General features: G+C 37.2%; 1 protein-coding gene and 1 long non-coding RNA gene across 3 annotated transcripts; one reads left to right on the top strand and one right to left on the bottom strand.

Moving 5' to 3' along the window:
- Positions 1 to 3,427: 3,427 nt before the first annotated feature.
- Positions 3,428 to 5,497, bottom strand: LOC131993896 (uncharacterized). Of its 2 annotated transcripts, none has more exons than XR_009396363.1 (4): positions 5,370 to 5,497; positions 4,138 to 4,224; positions 3,615 to 3,693; positions 3,428 to 3,523 (listed from the first exon to the last, which is right to left on the bottom strand). It is a non-coding gene; the product is annotated as an uncharacterized LOC131993896 (long non-coding RNA). The 2 variants fall into 2 exon arrangements; XR_009396358.1 differs by having other exon boundaries at positions 5,322 to 5,436.
- A 2,297-nt stretch (positions 5,498 to 7,794) lies between these two features.
- Positions 7,795 to 11,894, top strand: dtwd1 (DTW domain containing 1). The gene is made up of 5 exons (XM_059359946.1): positions 7,795 to 8,061; positions 9,344 to 9,659; positions 9,856 to 9,993; positions 11,053 to 11,341; positions 11,494 to 11,894. The coding sequence occupies exons 2-5, from the start codon at positions 9,402 to 9,404 to the stop codon at positions 11,721 to 11,723; spliced, it is 915 nt and encodes a 304-aa protein (XP_059215929.1). The 5' UTR covers positions 7,795 to 8,061; positions 9,344 to 9,401; the 3' UTR covers positions 11,724 to 11,894.
- The last annotated feature ends 203 nt before the right edge of the window (positions 11,895 to 12,097 follow it).

The raw sequence follows: 12,097 nt of genomic DNA, 5'->3' as shown, positions 1-12,097 counted from the left end.
TTCTATGCTTGTTTTCTTCTGCTTAAAAAACAGCTACTGTGCAGTTTGATGGACCTCCTGGGATGAATAATGACTCTATGACATTGATTTACTATTCATTGTAATGATTTAAACCAGCAGTATTATATTTGCATTTGTGTGGAAGCATGTGCACAGAAAACCCCGTGTCCCATATTACAGACAGCATGTGCAGATGAGGGCAACGTCTACAGGGAGGTTGAAGGAAGTCTGACACTGGCTGTGAACAGCGCTGCAGGGAAGGATGAAGTGAGACAAACAGAGAGGGGGAGGATGAGAAAGTAAGGCAAGTGAAGATAAACAGGGAAAGCGGCTGGGGAGTCTCGTGCGATGTAGAGAGGTGGTCTTGGGGCAGCCGGAGAAAGGGGAGGCCATGAGGGGGAGGGGGAACACGCAGCTGAACTTGATACATTTCAGGGCTGTAAACCTTCATTTCCCCAGAGGAAATCTGTGGTTATGCAACGTGGGGAATTCTGTGTTTGCAGCCCTTCGTACGGAACCCCCCAGAACACCAGATCATTGTGAAAGAGGGTTGGGACCTCTAGCAATTCACCGCAATATAACTTCCCCTGATAGTGAATTAAAGCACACAGGGAGATAACAACTCATGATTAAAAAACTATGCTTATAATCACCTACATAAAACGTTTAAGACTTGAAAGACTACTAACTTATTTAGTAACAAGACTGAAGTAAACAAAAAGAGAACTGGCACAGCTGGCTTTTAAATACCAATTCAAGTAAGGTACACTAGGAAAGTATTGTGGATCACAAACAAATAGACCCACTTACAAACTGCAGGAGTAAATACTACAGTTTAAACTCCCAGATTCTACTGGATTAGTAGATGACAATTTTAAACATGCATATTCCAAATGGGTTCAAGTCTATTACCTGCTGCAGGTTATAGAAGTCAATAGCTGATAGGTTGGACCTGTTATAGCGATACAATTCCAGTGAAATGGTATAGTGTCGAATAGTATTGTCTTCTTTGTGCATTTGGACATTAGTTTATAGCCAACACCATAGTTCTGAAAGTTTGCCAAGCATTGGAGTGATCTCCACAACTGTGGCCATAATTGCAATCAAGAAAAAAACGTCCCACGTGGGATGACGGGTTTATTGTCAACACACAAGACAAAGTTTTACAAAGAAACACCAGAGAGACATTTGTTAATATATCCTGATTTTAAAACTTTATCAAACTCAGCAAAGTACTTCTGTTTTAGTGTGCTCCCCATTTAACATTTTTTTGTGCAGCACACATAATCGCATAGATTCTTGGTGGGGCATTTTGTTAATGCAGGTAGAATTTTCCAACATTACACATGTTGCATAATCCAAGAATATGACTAATAAGATAAAACCAAAATATTTTTTGTTGAAAATGACTAATGACTTATCACTTAAGTCACAGGTTTCCTACCTGCAGGTCCCGACAAGGTCTACAATGATTCCTCACCATGCCAAAGCTTTACATGGGGTTGCAAGGCCTTCTTGATTTTAAGGGGTTTGAGACAACTTAATAAATAAATAAATAAATAAATAAGGGCTATCACCAGCTAGACATGTGTGGTGGTGTTTATATCAACAGAAGCAAGCCCTCTGCATTTTGGCTTTTCTGTTAATTTTGATGTGTTCGGGACGTTTCTTGGCATAAACGGTTTGGGCACAACACAATGTAATACAACAAGGCTAAATGCCAAACTGACAGAGAAAAAGAGAGACAGATAATTGATTAAAGTTCCTAAAAATAACTTCTTACAGTTATTTCGTTCACTATTTGGATTATTTGTACAGTTTATCTGTTACTGATAAACCGATGGTAATGTTATTTTGAGGGTAGCAACTTTAAAATCGGAAAAGGGCTATGGCAAAGGAGTCCCACGTGTCTTTACGCTTGGTAAAGTAACACAACTCCTACTTGTCATAAAGCTGTCTGCATTTAAATCAGTCCACCAAGTTTAAAGCCCTATAGAGGGATTACTAACTGTATTTGTTCCAGTAAGGACAGGAAAGGTTGTGTGCATTAGAGGTGGAGATATTGTGCTTGAAGCAGTCTACTCGACTACAATGATTCCTCACCATGCCAAAAATCAAATGCCCATGCCAAACTAGCCATTTTGTACTGTATTTAAAAACAGAACGATAAAGTCTTAATGTAAGTAATCTGTTTTATAATAGAGGCTGTACTATATATAAATATATATAATAAAACGTGTATAAAATAATAATAAATGGGAGCAGTAAGACCTTTGTATTCTGACTGTAACTGTTGATCACAGTATCAAATGGAATCCATTCATAGAAATGCAATACAAAGAATTTGGCCAGCAGATGTTGTCGTTTTGAACTCCTTGGAAACAGTAAACCATTTTCAATCAATTTGCTTCATAGTGATTCAGAACATCATAAAGCACTATGAGTCATTGTGTCTTTAACATAGCATGTTGTTGTGTGCTCCAGCAGAGAAATAAGTTAGTGAACTGACAACCTAGCTTCTGGATTGAAATTTGTTGTGGACTATTACTCAAGATCTAAGGTGCAGTACAGTAATGATAATCTGCAATGGGATATTCTTGTAAAGAAGTCACATTGCCCACCACACTGAGAAGATACATAGGTAAAAGGCTATACTTTTTTAGAATAGGTGCAAAATGAGCAATGCCAGATGGTTGTAAAATTCTGGCCAAAGCTGATATTTACTATGTTTTATGTATTGCATCAAGTTTGTGTGTCTAATGTTGAAGATTAGCTTGCTTATCTGTTCGACAAATATCTTGCCAACTCCACAATAGTACTGAAGTTTTTCAGAGTTTGAGACTCCCTCAATCCTTCAGATGCTGACAAAGTCAACCAAGTAAATATTGTTCAGTGGTTGTTTTGGGGGCCTGGTGTGCATGATTACTTGCTAATGCACTGCTTGTTTTGAAAAATTAAGATCTCAGATCTCATTAGCATTTTTTAACCCTGCCACAACATTATAGTTTCTTGGAACTACAATTTACTGAATTAACAGTCCCCATGAAAAATATTGACAGCAGGGTCTGTGGATTATCCATAGAAACAGGCACACTGTTGGAAAGATTTGCTGTTATTGAGTGTGTTTAGTGTTTTGATTAGCACAAAGAAACTTTTCTTTGAAAGAGGTACACGGTTAAATTAATAATTAAGGATGGCTTTCAAGACAAAGCCACTATATCAAATATGATGAAAGCTTTTGACTTAGGCATGCTAGATTTTCAGTTTGCTTTCACTTATTATCGATGCTAAGCAGGTTTTCATCTTGGCTTACTATACTTCCAAGCAAAAGTCATTCTGGGTTTTAGGAGGTTATCCTGACACACTGCTTAAGTGAACATTGACACACATGTATGCACTAGTGCAAAAACCAACTGTTAAGTCTTACCATAAGCAGGGTTCCTCTCTTTATGTTCATCTCCAGCTGCTGTAGCAAGCTAACTTCAGTTTGTGCTCTGCATCAAAAAGAGTTTTGGCTTCATACCTGAAAGGCACAAAGTGAAATTGTTGAAAAATCACATTATGTCTGTCAGTCCTAAAGGCATGCAAGGTATGTGTCATCAGTGTGTGGTTACCTGAGAAAGGTAAGGAAACACAAAGGTCAGGTCAATAAAATGCTGTGTTGACTGCTTGGGCAGATGAGCCTGGATACACCTGAAAGACAACTTATTAAATATTTGATTTCATATTTTCATTTGTCTGAATGTATTCAGAACTGGCAACAACACGGAATACAGGGGAAAATAACAAATCACTAAACAGTTTCATTTTAAATTTATCTGGACTGCTGTCAACAGTAAAACAAACATTCCTAAAATGCAGCTGTCAGACAGTTTGTTTTTTCATTCCTCTGTGTTAGACTAAACAGAAAAAGAAATGAATTTTAATGATAAGACATGTCAGGAACAGCCAATCCATTCATATTTTATGTAGGCGGGCGAATGGATCTCAACCATGATATTGTTGTGTCTAGCTATGTGACAATTAAAGGCCAAAGGCAAAGGGGAGAATAAGGACAAATTAACAGTGCAAAAATATAATCAAACCAAAGCAGCATGCACATTAAAAACATTCTGTAACGTTTAAGAGAAGAATCACCTTGAATCTGTAGAGGAAGAACCACCAAAGGATGTGCCATGGCCCCAAATTGTAAAGAGAAGACCAACTGGCTCCTAGATTCAAAGCCTGCAGGGATGACAGATAAGCTACGATGTGAATATGACTAATATTGATAAACTATGTTTCACAGCAATGCTTCTCAAAGCAACCTGGCAGACAGTGCACATTTGGCAGATTTCTGATTGTTTGGAATATAATATCACAGATGCTGTTAGATCTCATTCGATAGACATCTGTTTGCCATGCAGGTCTGCATGCGATTGTCTGTTTCATAAAAGTGTGACAGCTCAGGTATCTTTGAAATTTAACATAAAACAGTCTGTTTTATATCACATCAAGTACATCTGGCACTGGACGAGACAAATGCATAATAATATTTTACGCTATTTTTTTGCTCAACTACAAAGAAAATTCATTGCAAGGGTTATATTTTGTTGATGGGCCATTTATGCTCATGATAATGTCTATGTTAATTTACATGTTACATTACAACACGTTTGAATCATTCAAAAATTACACATAACATTACCACTATTTTAGAGCACAATCCAAGCACAAAGCTAGATTAACTTCAACATGTTTGACCAAAAGTTCCCTGACTGTTAACTCTATGGAGTCTTTGGCTATTTTGTCCATTTTTGAATCCTTTTCATGTCTTTTCGTGTCTTTGTAAGTCATTTAGTCTTTTTGGGTAATTTGTGTCTTTTTTGGGTAATTTTGTGTCTGTTGTGTCTCTTTTAGTTACTCTGTGTCTTTTTTGGTCATTTTGTGTCTGTAGTTGTGTCTTTTTTAGTTATTTTGTGTCTTTTTTGGTCATTTTGTGTCTTCTGTGGGTTTTTTGGTTATTCTGTCTTCTCATTTTGTGTATTTTTTTGGTCATTTCGTGTCTTTTTTGGTCATTTTGTGTCTTTTTGTGTCTTTTTTTGGTCTGCTTTGCTTTTACGTCTGGATGTGATGAAGAAGCCATGCTTTGGTGCTTTTGGAGACTTCACGGGGTTAAATAGCCTCTCACTCATTATGCTACCGTTAACTATAAGATAGGCTACATAACTCAACAATTAACCTAGCTTAACCGTTTTAGTTTATTCAACTAGCTAACTACCTAACACAGAGTCCTTCCTTTTACTTCAACTGTTTGTAAAACATTAGTAACGTTAGCTTACTGTCGAAATATGAAGTTCCTCTCGTTTGCTTTTCGGCGGTATCGTTACCTTACGTGCAGTGCGTCAGCTGTCCACCGCCTCCAGGTTCACTAACGTCGCTACGTCGCTACCCGTCGAACAGCACACGTTTGGAATTGGAATCGGTGCTTAGCAACAGGTGACTAAAAAATTATATTTTATTTTAACCCTCTGAAGCCCCTCTAAATGTCTCTAAACTCCTCTCTGCTCTGTGTAAAAGGCTTGCTATTCTGTTCGATTTTCAGAATATTTGTTTTTCTCAGCAAAATTAATCATGGCGTCCAATTATTGTTGAGGAGCGCATAATTGGATGTTATTAACCCTCTGGAGTCACCAAAAGCGACAAAGCATGACTTCTTCATCACACCCAGACCTCTAAATATCTGGTTTGAAACTCCATGAGGCCAGTTTTAGTTTGATGATGATATACCAAGTAAAACTGGAGACAAGGTCAAATATTTTGAATAAAATTATAAAACTGGGTGTAACCCTCTTATATGTTATATTTGCAACCTTTGTTCACATTTGCAACATTTCAAATTCTTTATTGAGCATGATAGTGTTTTGAAAGTAAAAATAAAAATAAAAATCACATTTTATGTTGGACTAAAGGACTAAATAAGACACAAAATTACCACAAAAAAAAAGACACAAAATGACCAAAACAGACACAAAATAACTAAAAAAGACACAACAAAAGACACAAAAATGACCAAAAAAATTGTTACGCTACAGTCTATGCGCTAAACACACAAGACAAATAAAATACAGTCACACTACAAGAAAAAACTGGAAGACAGAATCACACACAATCACAACATCACATTTATGTTGGATTTTCTTTGTTTCTTTTTGGTTCAAAATGTTAATCCAGTAAATCAGAATAAAAATCAATTAATATTAGGTTTAAGTGGTGTATACAGGCAGTATGAAAAGGATTCAAAAATGGACAAAATAGCCAAAGACTCCATAGAGTTAAAATTATCTAGTTATTTAAAACTGTTTATTTTTTGTAGACATTTTAAATGAGACATGTAGAATAAAGTTATTTTGACAGAAATCTCACAATTTTAAGCTTCATCTTGGTTACATTTTCTCACCTATGATTCATTCAAGGTCAGTTTAAGCAGATGGAATATATGTATTTAGAGTAATCACAATTTTAAAACAATATTAGCACATGATCATTGTATCAAAAGCATTTTACATGATTAATCTATTTTACATGATTAATCTATAAATACACAATAAACACAGTTAGTGAATTACGCAGGCACAGACAGTGACCTAGTCAATTAGATAGTGAGCATGCACAGAGACAGAAAACAGAGACAGAATAACAGATTACTCCTAACAATTTCCCCTTTGACCTCATATCCATGAGGTCAATTAAAGCATGTCTTCCTCTTCAGCATGGTATTACATTGTCACATTCATCAATAGTAGCAATATCAGTGAGCAGCAAAGCATGCGTTTCAGAGTGGATTAATGCCATTTGATAAGGGGAAGGGGATTTACCTTCGATGACCATAGAGATGAGACAGACACTGAGAGATACAAGGGATACAACAGCACACACACAACACCAGGACAGCTACCACCACTAAGATTACTGTTTGGTGACATGACGTGTCCCTATATTGATTAAACTGACGAATCAACGGATCAAGAGGGTGGCACTTCCTGCAAGAAATCTACCTACATTTTTTATCAAAATCTGTCAGAATATAAAAAAGGGTTCAAGGGAAATTAGACTGGTCCAACCTCCATGAACTGACCAGACTTATGTGATGTCAGGGACGTGTAGATTGAACCCAGAGACTCTGTAACTGCACATTTCTTGTATTGTAATAAAATTATGTTAAACTGAGAACTTGGACGTCTCCTGCTCATCATTCCCCATCAAACGATCTGCGCAGAGAATTGGTAAGAGGATTTACTGTTGGAGACAGATAATTTAGTTTTAAAGGTTTCCTCAACCATTTCTCAACAGGTGTCTACATAAGAGTGACAGCATGTCATAAACATGACATGGGATGTGTCATGAACATTAATGACACTTTGAAGTAACATTAATGCTCATGATACTTGTCATGTCGTGTTTCTGACAGGCTTGTGTGACTCTTATGTAGACACCTTCAAAATAAAGTGTTACCATATCTTGCTTAAGTCACAAAGGCATGTTCAAAAAATTGCCTAAGTCATTTATTTCTCTCAAGTTACATAATTTACACACAGTGTTATTACTATGCCAATAGCCATCCTTTGTTACATACTTTTTGAGTGAAATGATCAATAAATGTCATATGTTACACTTTTGGAGAAGTTTTTGTTGTTTCCTGCAAAACTTGAAAAAATGAGTTAGGCGATTATTTTAACAGCGTGACGATATGCTTTCAACGCTTTTCAAACCTGTTTCTAATCCGCCGGCCCGGGTCTCGAAGGGTTAAGTGAACAGTATATCCGGCATAGAAGAAGAAGGCGACGTTCACGCCGGTTGTACAGCACACAACACCAGTAGACACGTTTTAACGCTAATGACTTGTAGGTGGACAACATTTTTGTATTGCCTCCGACTCAACTGAACTACACCAACGCCGGATTTTCTTTAGTTGTAACAGCTAGCCAGCCATAGGTTTTGTCTGTACTTGTAGCCGAAGCTACAGATGTGGAGCATATCACAAGCTTGCTAACAGAAGTTAGCATCACTAGCATGCACCAGGTAACGTGTATACTGTGATGTGAGCTAGTATGAAAGCTGGGACAGATAGTAGAGTCCACCGTCAGATTTCACAGAGCTAGGGGAGAGAATGACACATGGATATGTATGTAGAAACGTGTGTTTGTGCTCTTAAACTCCCACATGCTCATCCCTGAGCATGTTGTTACTTCTGTGTTTAGCTCGCCTTACATTCATTTATAAACTATCACACAGGCGCGCTGACATTAGTTAATGTTATTTATGCGCCTTACTTAGTGTCTGGTAGCAAAAGTTTTTGCACTGACTTTGTGAAGTGGCTAAGGTAGTCTTACAGCTAATGGACGGCACTGAATCTCGTTTAATGCTATGATGCATTAAGTCCCTCCCAATTTAAAGTCATTTCCTGTTTTCTCAGCACTCCTATCTGTGACAAAATCAAATATCAGACAATGTCGTTTTATTCAGGTACTCTGCTCATAATGTGACTGGGTTTTGTGTGAATGTTGATTTTTTCCCACATTTTAATGAGTTAATGTGATGTCAGAAAATATCATTATCTAAGTAGGTTTTAACATGCAAGAACTAGTGTGTGTCAAAAATTGTAGCATAAATAGAAAAAAAGAACAATAAATAAAGTCAACATACAAATAATATTGAAAAAAACAAACATTAGAAACAGTACATACAAATATGTTATTTAAATGAGGGAAGGATTATACTGATAAAGTCAGAAATTGTATAACAATAATAACTATAAAGATAATAAAAGTTTGTACCAGGCAAGCATGAGTGAACAGTAGAAACACAACAAAAGCCAAATTAACAATAAAAATGTAGAAACAATAAGAAAATAATGAATAAATACATAATTTAATAAGAAATATGATTACAAACTAATCAAACAGCAGTCATAATGAAATATCTGTTATTTTATTGAGCCTGTTGATTGATTGATTGATTTGTTAATTAAATAACTGAGTTGGTGTCTTCAGCCCTACAAGGGTTATGGTTCAGCCCATATAGGCTTACCATGGAAAAAAATTCATACATACGAAGCATCTTTTTAAGTGGTAATTCAAAAAAGATACTAATTTACAAGTCACAATTCTTCTGGAAGCTCATTACAGAATTGAGTTACCTGGGGAAAAAAAAACAACTTGTGATTTGTGAGTATATTTTTTGGGTGGGGTGGGGGGGGGCTTGCTTGGTTTAGGACTTTTCCACTTATTGAACTTTTAAAGTTGTGCAAGGATTATTTCTGTCTGCCAATATTTGCATCATTTGTTTTGTCATTCTTGTTCAGCTATGAATGCAGGGTCCACATGCTTCAGTACTGGTCTGTCAACATTTAAAGAGCAAGCATGAGCAGCCTGGATCAAGACCAGCATCTCCATCCTAGTTGCCGTGACAAAACAACAGTCTCTAGTGATTCATCAGACACTTGTGAACTCGCCAAGCCGCCTCTCCAAGGTCTAAAATTGGCATCACATGCAGTTTTGGAGAAGGCGCAGGAGAGGGGCAGGTTGAAATGCTCTAAATGTGGAGGATCAAGGATGTTCTTCTGCTACACATGCTGCTCATTACTGGGTGTCAGCCTGGAAGAAATCCCTTTAATCAAGGTCAGTAAGAGGTCAGGACTCTCTTGATTGTTCTTGTAAGAGAGGCCTTCAGATACAGTATAGTGTTGCTGTAATAGTAGTGGTGGAAAATGTTGAATGATGTCTTTTATGTAAAATCTATGAAATTTTGCATGTGGTGCGGTTGAAATGTAACTCCCTCCTGGACCTGACTGTACATATTGTAATTTGTGCTCAGCTTCCTGTGAAGATAGACATCATCAAGCATCCCAATGAGACTGATGGCAAGAGCACTGCAATCCATGCCAAGATCCTCGCACCCAGTGATGTCACCATATACACTTACCCCTGCATACCTGACTATGAAAAGGAAAAGGTTTGTTGTTTTCCATCATGGAAGAATGGAGTTTATTTAACACCCACACATGTCAGTGTGAAGCTGTCCCCTTTATGGCTGCCCATTCTTTTCCAGATTAATTGTTTGGTCTGTTGATTTGAAAGAGACAACAAATTATGAATGTGTCTTCAAACGTCTTATTACAACTGAACAGTCCAAAGCCCAAAGATAATCAATTTACCATTACATAACAAAAAGAAAAGCAAAAATTCCCAAATTAGGAAATATTTCGTATTTCTTTGTTTGAAATGTAAACCTTTTTTTAAATCAAAATTGTTATTTTCTATTTTTTTAATCAATCAGTCAACCAGTTGTTTACTACTTTTTTGCTTTATTACTCTTCATTGTCTTTGATTCTGTTGTTTTCTTGTTTGACCTGTAAGGAAAAGGAAATGTTGCACCTTATTCATTTTAAGTCATTTATATTTTATTTTTAATGCAAGCAGTTGCATTATGCACAGCAAATGCACGTTGTTATTGAAGTAAATGCCTATTTTGTGCACAATGTACTCTGTTTGCTTGTTTTTAGTACAACTAAATTTGGATCCCTGCTGTATGAAACGTAATAATACAAAAATGTGGAATTGGTAATGGATTTGGAAGATCTAGTTAGATTATTCATTTTCATATTTCATGCTTGACAAGGTTAAAGTTCTAACACTGGTTATGTTCGGCACAATCAGATACTGTAATTTAACTTGACTTACAGAAATATTGGCTTTGGTGCACAAGCCTTGTGTGTTTATTGTATTAGACAGTTTCCAATTGAATGTCATGTTTTCAGTTTTTTAGGTTTATTTTGCTCTTTTTAAAATATGTTCCTCTCTTTGAGCGCTTTCCCTATTAGTCCATCTCATCAGATGTAGACTGTTGGTATAAGCCTGCCACTAGCTGCCTATTTCATTCTCTTTCCCTTCTGCTTTAACCGCTATATTGTAGAAAGAAAACACATCTTAAAAACATATTTTTTGTGCTCCAGTCTTGGCTTACATGATGCTGTTCCACTCTGAATCTGTGAGGTTCCCCTGCTCTCTCCAGGTGGTGTTGGTGTTCCCTGGTCTAGAGGCTGTCTCAGTTCATGAAATGATGCAGTGCTTGCGTGACATGAGCGACGGGAGGTCACATGGCTTCTCCGATGAACCCTGCACAAAGAGGCTGAAAAGTGATGAAGTTCAAGGCGCCACACACACCGCAGAGGACCCGAAGTCAGGGACCCCAGATGAAACAAAGGGCTTGGAGTCAAGGTTGTATCCCCTACAGAGGGTGGTCTTCATTGACAGCACATGGAACCAGACCAACAAGATCAGCACAGATGAGAGACTGCAAGGTAATCATGAAAGATTGCATTTGTGGAGCTTTTCAAAGAGCTCTGACTGCTGGTGATTATTAGGGGCAAATTTACTTCACCCTCAACGCTGTTTAACATGATCTCACTCTGCGTTCTCGTGTGCACTCTGACTGACATGTGTTCTCCTCCAGATTTGCTCCGGGTGGAGCTGAAGACGAGGAAAACGTGTTTCTGGCGCCGTCAGAAGGGCAAACCAGACACCTACCTAGCTACTATCGAGGCCATTTATTATTTCCTCAAGGACTTACACGAGCATTACCTCGCTCAGGAGTACAGTGGAGAATATGATAACCTTCTCTTCTTCTACTCCTATCTGCACTCAGTTGTCAACAAAGCTAAGACTGATGCTGGAAAGTGCTGAGGAAAACCTGAAATCAGCTGCAAGAGATTTATAAATTGCAGCTGAAGAGTAAATTCACATGAAAGCCCTTGTATGATTGGTTATATTTTATGGCTGTGTGATAATTTATTTTGTAAGTTATACTATTTGTATAAGAACATGCAATAAAAAAGGGTTTACAATTGACAAACATGATTGAGTTTTGTCTGATACTTTTGTAGATATAAAGACGTATAGCTCTGAAACCAGAATCCTACAGGTGCAACAATCTGGATAATCACAATCTTAAAAAAAAGGTAAAAAACCTTTTGCAAAGTGACGCACTCAGTTAAAAAGGGCAATGATACCCAATCAGAGGTACTTAAGGGGACTTCTGCAGTTACCAGGGAGTACAT

This window comes from Centropristis striata, chromosome 2 (genome assembly GCF_030273125.1).
Source record: "Centropristis striata isolate RG_2023a ecotype Rhode Island chromosome 2, C.striata_1.0, whole genome shotgun sequence".
Lineage (NCBI taxonomy): Eukaryota > Metazoa > Chordata > Actinopteri > Perciformes > Serranidae > Centropristis > Centropristis striata.
This window is presented reverse-complemented; position numbering and strand designations above follow the sequence as displayed.

Coding starts and splice junctions, on each gene's coding strand:
- dtwd1 (XM_059359946.1), top strand. CDS start 9,402: ATGAGCAGCCTGGATCAAGACCAGCATCTCCATCCTAGTTGCCGTGAC. Junction 9,994..11,052: donor CTGACTATGAAAAGGAAAAG/GTTTGTTGTTTT, acceptor TGCTCTCTCCAG/GTGGTGTTGGTGTTCCCTGG. Junction 11,342..11,493: donor CACAGATGAGAGACTGCAAG/GTAATCATGAAA, acceptor GTTCTCCTCCAG/ATTTGCTCCGGGTGGAGCTG.